The 18,439-nt window shown below is 46.1% G+C and overlaps 1 protein-coding gene across 1 annotated transcript in view; it reads left to right on the plus strand.

The window, feature by feature from the left end:
- The first annotated feature begins 7 nt into the window (after positions 1–7).
- Positions 8–18,439, plus strand: part of Cc2d2a (Coiled-coil and C2 domain containing 2A) — a 49,125-nt gene continuing 30,693 nt past the window's right edge. The window contains exons 1-16 of the mRNA XM_075670685.1: positions 8–260; positions 965–1,056; positions 1,901–2,041; positions 2,929–3,091; positions 4,001–4,124; positions 4,569–4,623; positions 6,562–6,654; positions 6,718–6,802; positions 8,289–8,442; positions 9,744–9,879; positions 10,291–10,390; positions 10,843–11,016; positions 13,352–13,447; positions 14,173–14,264; positions 15,025–15,224; positions 16,326–16,467. Of these exons, the coding sequence (XP_075526800.1) occupies positions 66–260; positions 965–1,056; positions 1,901–2,041; positions 2,929–3,091; positions 4,001–4,124; positions 4,569–4,623; positions 6,562–6,654; positions 6,718–6,802; positions 8,289–8,442; positions 9,744–9,879; positions 10,291–10,390; positions 10,843–11,016; positions 13,352–13,447; positions 14,173–14,264; positions 15,025–15,224; positions 16,326–16,467 (2,042 nt within the window). The 5' untranslated portion in view covers positions 8–65. The remainder of the gene's footprint in view (positions 261–964; positions 1,057–1,900; positions 2,042–2,928; positions 3,092–4,000; positions 4,125–4,568; positions 4,624–6,561; positions 6,655–6,717; positions 6,803–8,288; positions 8,443–9,743; positions 9,880–10,290; positions 10,391–10,842; positions 11,017–13,351; positions 13,448–14,172; positions 14,265–15,024; positions 15,225–16,325; positions 16,468–18,439) is intronic.

An 18,439-nucleotide genomic window follows, 5' to 3' on the forward strand; every position in this document is an offset into this window, starting at 1 on the left:
ACACCTTCTTGGTGTTTAGTGTTCCTCGTTAAGATCGCTCAAGTTCCTCGTCCTCGCCACAGGCGATGCACTGTGTGCCGTACCGGTGCGACTCCGAGCCGGAGCTCGAACTGGAGCTGGACGTGTCCTCGCTGAGGTTTCAGCACCACCCTCTGTTCAGCGCCGAGCACGTGCTGGCCGCCAAGCTGACCGGCCTGTACGAGGCGTATGCCGCGCTCGCCCTGTCCGGGGACCAGGCACCTCCGCCGTGCAAGGAGAAGGTGAGTTCACGGCGATAATTATGGTTACACTCGCGGCTGTTCACCCTCTGGACCGATTCCATAAAAAACTCACGTTTGAAAACAACAACAACAACAACAACAACAACAACAACAACAACAACAACAACAACAACAACAACAACAACAACAACAACAACAACAACAACAACAACAACAACAACAACAACAACAACAACAACAACATGGCAGACTGGTTGGTGTTGAGCCATATGGTACGCACGGTCACTTAGGGGCTGTTGCGTTTCGCTGCTGTAAATCCCTATTTCGATTCCTGGCGCGTTCTAGAGCGGAGACAAAAAAAAAGCCCACCTGTGTGCTGATATGTCAGTTAAACTTAACGAACATTGGTGGCCAAGGTTATTCCGGAGTTCATCGCTCAGTTATGTCGTGCCGAATTCTTTTTTTTTTAACGTAATTCTGTGCAGACTATGGAGCGCGTGAAAAAGACCGTCACCAGGACAGAGGACACTGCGCAAGTAGCTGGCTAAGGCTGTGACGTCCTTCGAGGAGTGGGTCCAGCCATGCATGGGGGGTTAACGTTAACTAACTCACCGTAGAGGTTCGCACGTGAAGATTCGATAGTGAGTCATGTTAACCCGATCTCAGTTTCCCCTAACTTCCTTTCCGAAGCAGACCTAGAGTCACTATTTAAGTATAATATTTTCTCGCTCTCGTTGTTTCAGATGAATTCGCTCAGGGAGGACTTGGACAAGCTCAACGAGGAGGCCAGCGAAAAAGACTTTTCTCAAATAAGACGTAAAATTTTGGACGTAATGTAAGATCCTTTTCTTCCCACGTTCCATAACGTCTTCTATAACGGTGGTGGGACTGAGAGTAATGTCGCAGAAAAGTAAGAGCTAGTGAGATATCGCGAGACACAGCAATGTGCTGGTTAGTATCTGTGCGCTCACCTTTTTTTTTTCGGCTTTTACGACTGGATCGCCGATGACCTGATCTTTGCAGTGGGCGATGCACTATCATTAACGAACGTACTGCCTATCCAAACAAGCTGCCGCTCCAGTCAGTCACACTGCACACTGGTGTTTGTTTCTATATAAAACAGTGCCGGCAAGTTCCTTCGAGGAAACACGTCGCCAACTCAGCTGAATTGTTTGAAATGTTACTACCTCATTTTGTACCATAATTATCGAGAACGTTTCCCGTGAATCTGGCATACATTATTGCGAATGAATTTAGTCGCTCTCCGCATTTATTTTCGTTTAGCTCGGTCTGCGGGAGGCGACTTATCAAAGCGCTGGCCGCATTGTGATTTGCTAGACTGAGTTACATTGAGGAAAATCCGCGTAACCCATTCTTGCGGCCATGGCACTGCCACCGAAGAACAAATAAGCCACTCATGATGCATCGCCGAGAAATTGTATCGCCAGCGATTACTGCCCATTGCGACTCCAGTAAAAGGGCGAGGACAACAGTGCAGACTATCAAAAAACGTGTCGCCATTTGCCTATGAAAGTAAGCGCGTTTTAAACAGCTGTCGCACACAGACTGAATGCATAAACCTGCGCCTGTTTACAGGCGAAATTCCGCCTATGCACATAAATTGCTAGCGAGAAAAGCTCACTCTGACTCGTATTTTTCGTTTCCTTTCTTTGGTCCAGAGAACAACGTGAGAAAGCGGACGCTCAGCTCGACACCTTGAAAACAGTCGTGGACAAAATGAAACGTGTCTGGGAAGACATGGAGCAGCTTCGGAGGACGCAGGGCTACACCAGCACCGCTGTGAATTTGAAGTTTCGCAGGTAACGCTAGCTCAAACTTAGTTAACGCCGTCCGTGGCTACCGCAAGGAGCAGTGCAATGGAGGTATAGAAACCCAACTGTGCAGATAATGAGCGTGCCCTCTGGAGATGTTAGTGAGACCCCTTATTAAGGTCGCAAGCTTACAAGATGATAAAAAAATAACAAATAAATATTTAGTAAATTGAAATGTATACACCATAGCAACATATGCGATTTTCGCAAAAAATGCACAGAAAAAACATAGAAAAACATGGGATATATTTTTTAAATAACAGGAAAGGTTATATCCGTGCATTTATATTTGTCACTGACAGGTGGCGTTTGTATTGAGCCACGAATAACCTGACTGTTGGTCACCGCGTTGTTTCAAAGGGGATGCCAATAAATCATCCTCATCATCAATATTAATGAAAAGTTAACAACCGTAACTATTTTATAGGATTGTTTGTTGTTCTAAATGAAGGCATTATTTATAAAGACTGTAATAAGCTAATCGCAAGGAACCGTTGACTGCATCTGAAGACTTCTGTGCGCCATCAGGTGTTAGGTTACAGCGGACGCTGTTCTCCAACCTAAGACTTCGCATCTATACTTGCTGAAGTTGTTATACAACGTGCTCTGAGAACCACTCGTATAATTATTAATTAAGAATATTAGTCAGCTAGCTGGTTAGGTCAGGTTGCTTTGCGAGTCCGCTTTTAGAAAGATAAAATAAACATATCGTAATGCTTTTCGATTACATTGTTGCTTTGTACTTCTTGCAATTGTGATTTTCTTTTTTTGACGTCGATATCTTTTTGTACATAACAATGATACCGGAGGATGACATTTGATATTGTTGACCGCTACTGCTGCTTGAGCGCATTTATTTTTTCCTGCCGTCTTAGAAAGCACGGCGACAGAGAGGCGGAATATATACCATCTCAGGAGGCACCGACCGAGGAGGAACTGTTTTCCGAAGAGGTCGAACTAAGGAAGTTGCTCCAACAACTACAGTGGATGGAATATGAAAAGAAGCTGCACCTCTGGCATCAAGAGAAACGCCTCAAGGTAGGCGCGGAAGTCGGTGGCACAAATTGTGGTAAAATGGTGATTGTGACAGCCTGCAGCCGTATTACCTACCCGACGCGTTGTCCGACGTGCTATATACAGATCAAACGGGTTTGAAGCACTCGTGCTTTCCCACTTTACGTGTAGGTCGGAAGCACGTGTTTGCGTGCTTCCCACTTTTTGCTTGCGTGTTTCACATCTAAAGTTCTTTGCGCCTTAGGTGCGCCAAATGTACATCTAGAGTGCTTCCCACTTGATGTGCGTGTGGTGAGCACATGGGGCTTCACATCTACCTAAAAATGAGAAGCGCATGTGCGCCAAAACCATGGAGGAAGGAAAAATATGGGAGAGAGCATTACGTCACGCAGCCAGCCTTGGCAAGCGAACGCTCCGTGAAGCCACAGTGGTGGCCCAACACGTGACCTCTTGCGTCGAGATCACGGAGCAAGAATCACGATTTCCTGAGACGTTTGGCTCCCGGTAGCTATGCCTGTAGTTTTTATTCGGTGCACTCTTGTTCAGCTTCCCTGCCGTGGCTCTGGCTGCAGAGCGGGAACACTAAAACAAACCGCGCACTTTGACGTGCAGTCACGTGTTGGGCCACCACTGGCCCAGCATATTTCGGCTTCAGTCGCGCAATGTTGCGGTATGCTCCCTCCTCTTGTTTCCTTCCTCCATGGTCAAAACCATCCGATCCATTGCCCATCGGACAACGTGTCGCTAAGATGGCCGCTACGGCTGTTGGAACGTGATAGAATCTGTTGAAAAATTGTGTTAACTTGCTGAAAACTTGTTGGACGCATTTTCTTTTTCGGTATTGAATAGACGTGCAAGTGATCGGTCGCTTTTTCTTTCGCACGTGCGTATTGCCCTTTATGTATACATTCGCCTCCCTCGACACACTCGCAGCAGAGGGAAGGCGTCGGCGACGAGGAATTGGAAGCGGACAAGCCGGACCCTCCGGTGGACGTCGTCGAATCCGAAATCGCCCATATCGTTCGTCAGAGGGTCGAGAAGCAAAGAGAGGCGACAGGTACGTCTGAGCTGTCCGCCCATTGAGCGGCGATGCCGGGTGGGAGTGAACAAGTGCTTCATTTTGTTGAAGGCTTGAACTGCAAGGCGAATTCTTGGTCGTGAGTTACTCTCGCGGGTGCTGGTGGAGTGAAGTTTAATCGTGGACCGGCGCGTTTTCGCGCTGCCAGCGACAGCTGCTGCTTTAGTTTTAATGGCGACTTCCACTTTTTTTTTTATTTGGAGGAGCTTGATGACGAAGTGTACGAACAAGGAGCTTCGCATTGCACATAGCTTCCAGAAAGTTGTTTACTCACTGTACTTTCGTTAATATATGCTCCTAGCTGTCGTATCTCGCATTAATGCCTCTGATATGTTGGACGGGAAATGATATTACTCACTTTCATTTCTGTTCTTTCTTTCCTTCGTTTTTTTTTTTTTTTGCTATGGGGCGTGACGTGGTTAGAGTGCGTGGCATACCTGACCCGAGGCAAAACCACGCCGGCTCACCAGTGCCCCAGGTACGTTGCACGCACCCTTTCCTGTAGTGGCTAGACACTTTGCAAGGTATTGTAATATAGTACATCCCTCCGGTAAATGTGCTAAACATCATGGCGAGGAAGTCAGCCCATAATTTTAGTAAACGACGGTTTCAACAAGAACTTTAGCAAGTTTTGCTGCATCTCCCCCAATTAACGATTACTCCTCTCAAAATTGTTTTAGGTGGTATTGTAAACTTGATTAGGACGAAGTGTAGAGCAAACCTTGACGAGGACACAAGAGCATAGGAACAACTCACTCACAAAGCGCTTTACTTTGAGAGTTTTGCGTGTGTCGTTTCTTCAATATATTTGCCTTGTGCCTGCGTTGCACTGCGCATAAATCCCAGTATGTCTGACCAACTACAAAGGTTTGATACCATCGCACACTGCAAACAGGCTTGTTTTGCGGATGTTCGCCAATTGCATGAAGTTTCATGAGCGGCAAAGCGTCATCCAGCCGACAGTAATGCGAAGTTACAATGGAAAGCGTTAGTAGGCTTAGTTAGTAGATCGACTGTATTGGAAAGGCAGTAGTGTCGGGTTCCCTTCCCAAGACGAGAATTGAATTTGCTTCATTAGCAATGTTTTCTTTTTGAAGTACACGTATAAGGCTTCCTTTGTGCATTTCTTGCTACTCTCACGTGCATGTCTATTTTCTCTCTCTCTCTCTCTTTCTCGTATTACACACTGGAAGCGGAGTTTTTGTGTTAAGTGTGAATTTTTGTGGATTTAAAGAGCATTTATTCATGATCTGGTTATTAATTTTTGATCTTCTGATATATTGATCTTTTGATATCTGTTCTTGGTCTGATGATGTTCCTTTCAAATGAAATGAAGGAATCAATAAAGGTAAAGATTTATTACAAGAAGTTCTGCATTTACGTTTTAATCAGCTGTTAACAAGCTTTTTTTTTTATTTGGCAACGCTTGCCTGTTTTGTGTTTTGTAATTGTTTCCTTCTGAATTTATTGTTCACCACTATTTTTATCTTACCACTGCTTTCCGTAGCGTCCGCTGGCGTTGGCGCTATTGAAATAAATAAATAGAACTAAATTGCGCGCATACATATAATGCAAGTCTGGTCCCAATGACAGCATGTTGTCGTGTTGTCCGGGAAAGAAATTGCTGACGTGAACGTTCGCATTTTCTTTCTTAAAGCTCGGCGTTGTGCAGGAAATGAGAGAAGGGGCCGTAGGCCATGGTGCAAAAGCTACCAAACTGAAAAAAAAAAAAAAAGCTGGCGCTATAGCGCTGTTGCTATGCTTTGAATTGGCATAAACTGTTGACTACTGCAGATAATCACATAGAGTTGAAAGATGTTAAGATGCAAGTCTCGACATAAACTCACTGTTGAAAGCGCAATTTGTTGTCTTAACTCAGAAGGTAAACAAGCAATCCATATTTGAGATTATACAGCCTTGTTCACAGCCGATTTTTGTGTCGATTATGACTGAAATGTGAGAACAACAACCGCGGCAAGCGTAATTTTATGAGGGCTTGAGCAGGAAAAACAACGCAATGAACAGCACGGGAAGAAGTTGCAGACACTGGAGCTTTACAACTAACCGGAATACGTACGCCTTGCAGTTAACTTGTGCGGACATCCAGCGAACTTGCCGGGATAACAAGGAGGTAAGCAGGAGTGGAAGCGATGAAGAAACTGCAGTTACAACAAAACGCGTTTGGAGCGCTTCCGCATGCCGCCAAAACAGTTTCGCCGGCAATCAAACCGGTAATGTAACCATAACTGGTCTGTACTCCAATTTCACGCGTACGGATGTGGATAGTCCGACTTCGTGGCTAAACTTAGTTTTAGCGGCGTTTCGAAGGCACGTACGTCTCACAATACTCACGATCTCGCTTCAATAGCTCATCGTTGGCTCTGTACATTTTTTGTGTTGTTTTTGTTTTTGGCAGTGAAGAACAGCAGAGGAGACAAGACGTTGCGAAAACCAGCGTTCATATCAGAATCATGTTCAACGAGAAGGAGGTCTGCAAGACGGACACGAGGTACGTTGCGTCACCGTACTGCGCGTAAGGGAAACGTGATGCAATCCATGCAATGCATTTCAGACCACTCGGCGAAGAGTTCACGGTGGTTTGGGGTCAGATATTTGCGTTGCGAATCCTTCAGTTCCCGAGGACAATCAGCCTTGAGGTGAGACGTCGCACAATTTTCTTCTGTGGAACGCACGCATGCGTAGCGAAGCACAGGGAATAATATATATATATATATATATATATATATATATATTTTAATATATATATATATATATTATATAAATATATATATATATATAAATATTTTTATTTTTTTATTAAATCGTAGTAATGGTTACAGGGCTGCCTTAAGAGTAAGCTTTAGCCCGGGACCAATTCCAATGCCGCCTATTGAAATACATGTAAAACCCAGAAACTCTTTTTCTGAGACAACCACTAGGCCAATTTTAATGAAATTTGTTGCATTTGAGAGGAAAGGTTAAATTATAGTGACTGTTGGGAGCGAAATTTCAATTTGGGCCCTGAATATTCTAAAATTTTTCTTTAAATTCGTAAGTTCGAAAAAGAAATAGAACGAAGTTTACAAATCCGTAGCTGTGCACTAGGAACATATATCGTAGGTCTGCAGACTGCATCCCTTAGAGCATCCAAAGCGTACTAATTTGATTTATCAATTTTTCTCTTACATGAATTTGCTACGTTCTTTACTAGGGTTTTACAAGAGCTGCACTTACATATTAGTGGTTTATCTGAGAGCCATGTATAATACATCAACTTTGTCCGTTTTAGATGTACTATAAGGTGGAATTTACAGAATTGTTACATCATTTTTCATTGTTGAGTTACAACTTTGTAAACTTCATAGTTTCGTTTTCTGAAAATGTGCTATTTTTGACAATATTTATTGAAAATTGATGACATAAATAAAAATTTCCTGACCAATGGTCACTAGAGTCTAACGTTTGCTTTTAAATGCAACAGATCTCATCAAATTTGGTGAACTGGTTGCCGAGAAAAACGATTTCTTTTTCTCCGTGTATCTAGATAGAAGCCCTCGAGCTAAAGCTCCCTCTTAGATCTGCACTAACTTTCACAGTCTTAGTACTCTTAAGAGTCCGTGCAACGAGACTTCTGTGGCTTCAATGATGCTCCGCGTCCGCTGCTATGGCTTAGAGTGGCGCTGGTTAACACTACCGAGACTAGATTATAAATAGACCCATTCATACAAGTGTACCAAAGAAAGTGAACGAGAGGCGAATCTGGGCGACCCGTCATCGTAGTTCCATTTGCAGAACAGCCTACGCGTCACGCTGAAGTCCTGGGTTCGACTCCCACTCGGTGGCAAAAGTTGTCTCCCCGTCTCATTTTTTTCAGTTTTGCTTATTAACAACATCAAATATATCGGAAACGTAACCTCTATCTACAATCACTTCTATAGTTTATTAAAGAAAAAGTTTAACGGCTTCGTACGGTTGTTGCTGAAAATCGAGCATCTCGCTTTTCCCCGATAGTTCTCTCTTGCTAGATCAAACAGTTAAATTGCTGCGGCAAGCATGCCCACGGCAAAAGATGGCGTACTTACAGTTGCGGTTAAGGTTTGTGTCGTTCTTTCTTTCCCCGCACCCAATGCATCCACTTACTAGGTTTATGAGACGAGGGGCGTGCTGTCCCAGAAGCTGGCGGACGTGCCCGTGCCGATCCCGGAAGCCGAGCAGACCACGGAGAACGCACACCTCGCAGCCGTGGACTTTGCCAGCGAGAAGACCGTGTCCTCGTCGCACGCTGGCGTCGGATGTGGTCGGTGTCTCATGGTCTTTCGCGCGGTCGCAGTTGCTAACCTCGCACTGCTACCCCGTGGCCGTTACTTAAGAGAAAGCTTTATCCCTAGAGCTCCTTTGTGAAACGTGGCCAAGGAGAGATTGTTTTGATAAACATCTTCTGCTCCGAGTTATCAGAGTATCAAGAATATCGGAGTACCTATCCAACGATAATTGTGGAAGTAGTTGACTTGCTTGAGGCGTTAGGTTTTAGGGACTCTAGGGGATAGATGAATGAATATACGCTTAAGACTAGTAAGAGAATGCTGGTAGGTGGCGCAAAAGAAGAGAAAACATGTTGTGAACCTAACTTCGCATTCTGAACAATGTAGCCAGTTAGCGAATGAACTGTTTAAAGAATTATATCGCCAGAAAGTCTAAAAGAACAAGATTGGTTGCATCTGGCACTGGCGCGTTTCAATGTTGATGGTTGTAGTCATCGTCATAATTTTAACCTTCACGCATTTATCTCTCCGGTATTCCCTAAACTGCAACACGTTTACGATTCCGTAAACTGTAGTGTATGTTTACGGGCTATCCCAAAACTGCATTGTCTTGTTGCGGAAAGGCAGGCATGTAAACTCGCGCGCAAGTAGAACTAAAAGGACAACATGATTTATGCCGTCACTCGAGAGGACGGCTTGACCCAATGAGGGAGTAATGCAAGACAATGTGTCTCACCTCCTCCGTCTATGTCTCGTTCTTGTTCTTTTGCTTTTTTTAACTCGCCGTGGTTGCCACGCCGCATAGCATGAGCCATAATTTTTTCCCCTCCGTCGTTAAGCGCTAACAAGCCTAATCTGTTCTCGTCGGCTTGACCAAGTTATCGCGTAACCCTAACGAGTTAATGTAAAAAGTAGAGGGAGAACGAGATCGCGCCCTCTTAAAACCCCTTAAACTTCGTAAAGTAGCGCCAATCTTTGAAGAATGCCGCCTCCTCCTCGCGCGCTCTGGCCGAGGCCTACGCTGCGTCGCTATTGGCCTAATAGCATTACGTTGGCCCTCGCGCCGTGCTTCAGCGCCATTTTCGTTCGAGAAGCGTCTACGGAGTGGCGAGGAGCGCATGTTGGTGCCGTTGCTACGCTCGCGCGTTGTAGGCCGCGACACGGTCGAGCAGGGAGCGTGAAAGAGAGGAGAAACGAGGGGGAGTGAAGGCGGAGGAGGAGAATGTTGCTACTTTACGTACTACCGTTTTCCTCCTTTTTTCAGAGCAGCGCTCACCAGACTCATTTCTCGCTAACCTCTCCCGCGCTTTACCCTCTCCTCCCTTGCTTCCCCAAGGCGTCCGCCTCGAAGTGGGTCGCGGAGGTCCCCTCTGGCTGAGCCTCAACGGTGAGCTCACCTGCAGCCTGGCGTGGGCGCACAACGCCGCTGGCCGGAACGTCGTCATCCGCACCGGCACCGCCCTGAACTCTCGGTGCGTGTGCGAGAGAGACCGGTCGGTCCAAATTGTTGTCGCAAGTAATTTGAATTGTCGTATTCAGTCACAGCATTGTAATGCCTAGTTGACGTTAAGAGAAACGAAATATAGAACTGGGTAGGCCATGTAATGAGCAGGGTCGATAACCGGTGGACCATTAGAGTCACAGAATAGGGGCCACGGGAAGAGAAGCGTGGTCGAAGACGGCCGAAAATTAGGTGGGGTGATGAAATTAGGAAATTTGCAGGCGCAAGTTGGAATCAGCTAGCGGAAGACAGGGAAAGTGGAGATCACAGGGAGAAGCCTTCGTCCTGCAGTAGGCATAAAAAAGAAAGGCTGACGTTGATCATGATCATGCGAAGAGCAATCAATTTTTTTTCGTCTCGTTTGTTGCCACCGCCAATGCAGAGCTCGCGTCACGCAAAGGAGGGCCGGGAAAGGAAGGCTCGGCACCATTCTCAACCGGTCCAAACTTAGAGCTCTCGCGCAGGAGCCTCACGGCAGCGGGGTAAGCCGTGACTTTTTAATGCATATTTAGAGTGTCAAAGTGGAAAACACAGTGTATGGTGTGAAGTGTGGGAAGCCGGTCACGTAGTAGAGGCAGAGACGGGATGGGAAATGTTAGAAGAGCGTGCGTGCGTGCGTGCGTGCGTGTGTGTGTGTGTGTGTGTGTGTGTGTGTGTGTGTGTGTGTGTGTGTGTGTGTGTGTGTGTGTGTGTGTGTGTGTGTGTGTGTGTGTGTGTGTGTGTGTGTGTGTGTGTGTGTGTGTGTGTGTGTGTGTGTGTAGTGTTGAGGCCGTCCATGCCACGCACGATTTATTTGAGCATTGCAGGTCTGGATTTTATGTTCTGGATGGTGACGTTCCTCGAGATGTTCTTCGCCTGTTTTCTCCTCATCGTCTACCTCGTTTACACTTTACCTCGTTCTGTTACCAATATCCCCTCCCTCTCGCCACTCTAGATGCTTCCAGCGAGAGACGGAGCCAGCGGCGGCCTGGAGTTCTGCGACAAGGCCGAGCTGGAGAGAAACCCGCGGTTCTCGCTGCTTCTGCTGCGGAACTCGGGCGTCGCGGAGTTCCGAGACTTCGCCATGGTGCCGCTCATGACCAACGAGTACACGGTTTCGCTCATGGAGGTGAGGGGGCTGTTGGCCTGTTGCGCCTGCGCCAAGGGCGCCGAAGGATACGGATGACAGTGCCCCTCGTCGGTAAAGTTGACGGCTTCAAAATAATACGCTCGACATTCCTATCAATGATTTATGGCACAGATCACTGAACCACAAAGAGATACGGAGAGGATGGGCGCGCAAGCGTAAATGTTATTCGAAAAAAGAAATAAGGAACTGTAGTTTTAGTGTATACCAACGTTAGTTGGCATAACCGTTAGTTTGAAGTTAGCATTGGGCCCTGTCGTCTTCTTTCTTCTGTCTTCGTCTTCCTCGCGCTGTCAGGCCAATCACGAATTCGTGCAAGTTCGCCCAGCTTTCAGTTCTTGTGCACAAACTCTCGGGTGGCTCGGGCGTTTAGAATGGTAGGTCCGAAGTGCGCATGCGCACAACGCAGAAAGAGTTTTCGGTCTAGTGTTACGGGTTTTTTGCATATGACACGGCGACGCAGGTCGCACACTTTTGGTGCGAATTCTTCTTTTCTGCTCTTGCTATTCATCGTGATTGAAAAAAAAAAAAATACAGGCTTTCGCTTGTCTTGCGCTAGTGGGCAAGATTACGGCTTTCCCGTCGACACTGCGGGTATCGCTTGCTGTATCCCCCGTCCGTAGTGCGCAGCGAAGACGGGCAGTCCTCGGTTCGACCGACAACGTTTACTCGCACAACTTGAGCGTCTCTTATGCCTTGCAAACGCTCCGGCTACAATTCGCGAATTGCAATATCTACCGTTAATTAAGTCAATCATGAGTTAATTAGTTAATTTTATTAATTAGTCGAATATGCATTTGGATTTCTCGTGTGCGTAATGTCCGCCACTTCAAGCAGTGCAGCTCAAGGACTAAAAATACCCTATCTGCCACAGGTGGTTTTTAAAATTCTGTATAGCTAAAAAATAAAAAGAAAGAAACATCCTGTATATGCGGCAAAAACTTGGAGGTTAACAAATAAGCTCGAGGACACCACTCAAAGGGCGACGGAAGGAAAAATGTTAGGCGCAATGTTAAGAGACAGGGAGGGAGCAGTGTGGATCAGAGAGCAAACGGGGACAGTCGGTATTCCGGCTCCAGTACATTTGTCAATTTCCCTTTGTGTGTCTGAATTACGAATTAATTCAGTTGTTTTCGGCGATACCTGTGGTCCGTATAGTCTTGCTCACGGGCATGCATTTGTGCAAAAGATAACCGAAAAATAAATTAAATGAAATGTCATTTGAATTATGTGTAGTAATTTATTAACAATTGGTTTGGGGAACTATGCACAAATGTAAACTTGTTCCAGTGCGGGAAAGACGCTATCGCATGGGCTATGCGTTAAGTTTCCTTATCAAAATTTCGAGGTGTACAAATAGCGTAGTATGTGTGGGGTACGTTGGACATACGGGGTTAGAGAGAGAAGTTTAAGTTACGCTGATAGAAAAATTGTGCAGATCCAACGGACATGTTGGAATCTAGGTGAAGTTTAGTGACGTGCTCAACTACATTTTATGTAACTAAGTGCGATGCGTAGAATTATCCCTATCTTCACCGTGATGCAACGTGTAAACTAATACAATGTTTATGATTATATGCACTACACCGTTCACGAGCTATGCCAAAATGTAAACACCGATTTCAGGTCAATGCAGACTGTGAGACACCGATGCATAGATGCCGGGGGGACGAATGCAGTGCTTGATGCTTGAAGAGCGATGAAGGGCGACGCATGTGCAGTCACAAAGTACGACACGTACCTAACCACAATATTGGCTTCCATAGCTTTTTTTTTCATATTGGCAATTAACTATTGCGGACGATTGGTCAATAAACACATTAAGCACATTCAAGGCTTCTGTATCTATTCTGTCACAGTGGAACACACCCATTCGAGAGGATTGGTCAAGCATCATCACATACCCGTGGCACGTATCGAAAGGCTCAAGAAGGGGGTAGCCCGAATATGAGAAAATTTAGGAAAATCAAGAACGTCGTTAATTATAATGCTAAATTCCATTAAACGGTCCGCGTGCTGTAGACGTACCTAAGAACCGACATCATATGTGCATGTTTTATTTCGTGATTTACCGTTTGACTGTACGCACAGTAGAGGTGGGCTCGCTGGCACTACATCTTCGGTCCTGGAGTGTCACTTGCATGCCTATCAGACGAGACGTCAAAGACCGACGATGCATACCAATGAGCTGGGAGGTTGGCGAAGAAAGCTTGAACTTTTTTTTTTGTAAATAACCTGCATAGCCTTAACAAAACAATCAGTTAATATTTGCTTGAACTCGAGTGTTTGGTGTATTTTTTCGTTTTATTTCTCGCAGAAAATCTACGCGAGGGAAACCCGCAAGGAAAGCCTCTCAGGCCACCACGATCCAATCGAAGCTCGGCAGGCACGGATGTCGCACGCCATCAAGGAGGCGAGTCTCACTGGTTTAGAACAGACACGACTACGCACTTGATGCTTCAGATTAGCCAACGTGGAACTGCCTGGCATTTCCCGTATATTCAGCGTCAAGATGCAGCCTCAGTACCGGTCGTCGCATACAGCGCGACTCAATTTCGACGCGATTGCTTTGCGGCCTATACGGCATCGATGATGATGATGATGATGAAAAACTTTATTTATCCCTCTTTAAAGGGAAGGGGGCAATGGAATAGAGGGTGGGAGGAGGAACTACTTGAAGTAGGCCCCCTTTATCCTCTCAGCCCACTCCAGGATGGCCTCCTGAAGATCGGGCCTGGAGCTGCGCAAGGCAGCCTCCCACTGCTCCTCACTAGATATTAATTGCTTGAGGAAAGGGGGAAGGGGGTGATACGGCATCGAAGTAAATCCTTTACTGGTGACTTATACGTACAGGTGACTTGTATTAAATAAAAAAAGCATTCCCACAGAAACTCCTCTAGTAGTTGTCTAAGCACGCTTAAGCATTGTGCCACTTGCTCATCTCCCCACTGCAAAATAATTTACACCCTCAAAAGTGAAAAAAGTGTGTGAATTAACAACGCGTATAGTACACTATGCGGCTTACGTGAAAATTAGAGCAGGCTTGTTCAAGGTGAAACTCACACCTGTGGTGGTCCTGGAACTTTTGACAAAAACTGAAATCTTTCCTTTTTCCTTTCTTTTTTTACCCTTGCGCAGATGCGAGAGCAGGTCTTGAGACAAGTGTACGAGTCGCAGGCGCACAGGGTTTTGGAAGACGTTGTGATCGAAGAGAAAATGCCGTTCATTGGGTGAGCTGTCGAAGTTCCCCGCTCGTCCGTTGTATTCGTAAACGTACAGCTTTTTACTTTATTTTCTATCTTTTTCCTCTTAGCATTGGCGGCATTTAGAAGCCCCCACGCGTACGCGGGCAACGAAGGTAGAAAAATAAGAGACAGCGCGACCGCATGGTTTAGAGAGGAAACGCGTGTAACCTTTTTTCTAGTCGATGTTAAGAAAACGAGGGGTAGTTAGATAATGCAACGTGCAAGGCAGATAACCGGTATATTTATCTTAGAGTAAAGGAACGGGCTCTAAGGAGAGGAAGCCGTAGACTGCGGATAACTATGTAGTGCGATGAAATTAGGAAAGACGCAGCCATGGGATGCATTTCAGCTGAGGCGAGACGGGCGCAACCGGATATTCGTTGGTAGAGTCTTTCGTGCTGCAGTGTGCCGGTGCATGACACGCTGACGTGCCATCGCCGATTCCGGCCATGGAGTTTCCTACGAAACAAAATTACTACAACGAAACCTTTATCGATACTGGTTTAACAAAGCACGTCGCTAAAGCCAACGTTTCGACGAGAGAAACTGTCTCATTGTCAGGACGCGGTGATCGACGACGAGTTCTCCTGTCGGCCACATGCGTTTGAATTACCGACGGCAGGCTGGGTCTTCGTCGGGCGTGGAAAAGCGTCCGCAGCCTAAGCTTCGTCGGTTTGTAGTGTGCATATTCTGCGAACCGAAATAAATATTAGTGCTACTAAATTAAGGTTGTGACGAATTGCAGTTCCCTGGGCTTCGGCCTTCTGAAGCTGGCCAAGCGGCGGCGTCCCCTGCGTCCGAGTCGCCGAGAGCGCCGTCGTGTGACGGGACAGAGCGCGGCCGCCGCCGACGCCGAGATCCTGGTCACCGTCCTCAGGGCGTCCAACGTTCCCGTGCGGAGGGACCCCGACGCCTCCTCCTTGCACAGGGTGCCGAGGGCAACCGGTGAGTTCGTGGGAGGCAGAGAAAGAGGGAACAGTATTTTTTTTTGACGTGCAAAAGAAAAAATAAAGCAGAAAGGCTGGCCGGAGGAGTTTCGCCTCTGGCCTGGTACTCTATGTAGGGGAGAAAAATGAGAAGGAAAGCAGGTGGACGCCTGGACTAGGGGGGGCACTGCACTACTTTAACTGCCGTGTTTACTCGTGCAAGGCCTGAAACGTTTGCTGTGACAGCGTGCAGTTCGAAACGCCCGAAACTGGTTTGCCGTATCCGTCTGGTCGCAATCAATCAATCAATCAATCAATCAATCAATCAATCAATCAATCAATCAATCAATCAATCAATCAATCAATCAATCAATCAATCAATCAATCAATCGGTTGGTCCGTCAAATTTCTCGCTTAATCGATCAATCAATCAAGCCACCATCTCTTCCTCCTCAGCTTCAACCTGACCGTATGGTGAAGAAAAGCAAAACAAAAATTCTGCACACCACCACCACCTACTCAAAACTCGCCAAGTGCGTGGTGAAGTTTAAGAGATGACCATGCCTCGAGAAATACCGATGTGGCACGGCGGAGCAGATGCTTTCCAGGCAAAGCATGCCGTCTGCCACGACGTGGAGTAACGTGACGCGCTTTTCCGTCTGACGGGATAACGCACGGTTTCCATATTGCCTGGGTTGTGCGTTGAAATGTGACGATGAAGATATTAAATTACGCGCGCTTCTTAAGATTCGAAATAAATATAAAATAGGATGCAGAAATACATGCTATAAATTTGCCATATAAACAACTTCCCCCAAGTTTCTAACGAAAACTTCACAGTTTCTTGTTAATTAGCCCTATCAAACTTGTGCGGTTAGTCGCAAAGTTTGTCCGGCTCGCCTAGCAATCTCACTGTAATAACGTCACACTCACTGCTCTCGTAGTCGTGATATAAACATTCTGCATAGTCTAAAAAGAAAAGAAAAGAAGAAATGCCCTGTATAAGAAATTCACCTTGGCTTAGTATTCTCTATTAGGGTTCTTGTATGAAAGTCGTAAGGCTGCGACAGAGAGTTCTCGCAGCAAGGTGCCTGAAGGGCTTACACCGCTGACTGCGCAGCCTATTCGGGCATCTTGGACGACGTGGTGGAGTACCAGGTGCGCCCTTTCGTCGAGGTAATGTTCCAGCAACGCACGGCGCGAACTTTTGTCGCCGATGGACCGCATCCCACATGGAACCAGGAACTGCGGCTTCCAATCACGTGAGTTCTCCACGTTCGACAAACACATAAAACATAAATAAATGCATATACCTTAAACACATAAATAAATACATAATACATAAACGCATAAATAAATACATAAATACACAAACACATAATTCAATACATAAACGCAAATAAATACACTAACAAACATAAATACATAAACACATTAATAAACACGTAAACACATAAATACATAAACACATAAATACAATAAATGCATAAACACAAGTAAACCCATAAACGCATATTAAATACAGAAATACAAATAAGCACTTAGACACATAAATAAACACATAAAATACATATACACTTAAAATAAACACGGAAACACAAATAAATACACAACCAAACACATACACACACTAATAAATACAAAAACATATAACTACATAAACACATAAATAAATACATATACACTAAAACACATAATAAACATATAGACACACTAACAAACACATAAACACATAAATAAATACATATACACTTAAACCCGTAAATAAACAGATACACATAAATAAATACACAAATACTCAAACACATTAATAAATGCATAAACACATAAATAAACACATAAATATATAAACACATAATTAAAAATATAAGCACATATACACATATATAATCTTACAGTATGTCGCTTGGCAGAACACTTGTTTCTGTGCTCTGTGAATTTTTGGTAAAATCTTCGGCTTTCGAGGTGCCTCGCCTCCCCGTCTTGCAGCCATGGACGCGGAGCATGCTAGAGGCCCGCCTGGCCAGACGTCATCACAGCCGTCAACCGCAAGGAAGCGAGTTGGCTCCCCCAGTGACACCGAAGACACCGAGCTGTACTCCATGTCGGACGACTCATCCGACGACGGCTTCATACCCGTCCGGAGTAAGAGGGCGAGAAGAAAAATCGTCAACACAGCGCCGTCAACTCCTGCGAGCACAACGACTATGAAGTCAAGGCCTGCGCGCTGGCCACACGTCATCATTTATATGCCGGAAGAGCCATCAAGCAACCTACGATTGCTGAACAGGCAAGCCCTCTCCATTTTTCTGGAACGTGCGGTGCCGGATCAAATTAAAGATATAAGAACAAATCCACGCAAGAATATACTCGCCATAGACGTGTACAACGCGAGTGCGCTTGGAAAACTTCAAGCGATCACGGAGCTAGGCGGAATCAAAATGCGCCCCTTTATCCCGATCGACGACACATCCATAGCCGGTGTGATTTAGGACATCGACATAGCCATTCCTAATGATGACTTACCTAGCCTCATCAAGCCGGCATACGAAGGCACGATCATTACGCAAGTGCGCCGCCTTGGGAATACGCGCTGCGTAAAAGTAATATTCAAGGGGGATTGTATCCCATCCCACGTTAAAGTCGGACATTTTCGACATCCGGTCCGACCATTCATCCAGAAGCCGCTTCAATGCCATCAGTGTTTCCGGCTAGGACACGTCAAGGGCGTGTGTCCCAACTCGCTACTGTGTCCCCGTTGCGCTGAACCTCATGCAGAACAGACCTGCGGTGCCACGGTCCTGAAGTGTGCTAACTGTAGCGGCCCTCACGCGGCCTCGTCGAAAGACTGTCCCCGCATCAAGAGGGAACGCGCGGTTCTCAAGCAAATGGCCAGAGACAATTCGGCCCACAGGGAGGCAGCCAAAGTAGTCCGGCGTCGGCGTCGACGTCGGCACCATCGTACGTCTTCGAAGAAGACGCATGCGCGAAGTGACAGTACCCACTCCTCTGCGGTGCCAGTTAGCCGCGCCGCGAAAGGGCCCACCACTTCCACGAAGGAAGCAGAAAAGACTCTATCTTTAGAGGAATGGCCTACGCTACCGAGCCGCTCCCTTGCGAAAGAACCTCAGAAGGTCGGGGCCCCACCTGATCCTTCTCCGGCCATGGATGATTCACCTAAAACAGACCGTCAAGTCATCTCGGTGCTACGTTCTCTCATGGAGGCCATTCGAG

The sequence above is a fragment of the Dermacentor variabilis genome, chromosome 9 (assembly GCF_050947875.1).
Source record: "Dermacentor variabilis isolate Ectoservices chromosome 9, ASM5094787v1, whole genome shotgun sequence".
Lineage (NCBI taxonomy): Eukaryota > Metazoa > Arthropoda > Arachnida > Ixodida > Ixodidae > Dermacentor > Dermacentor variabilis.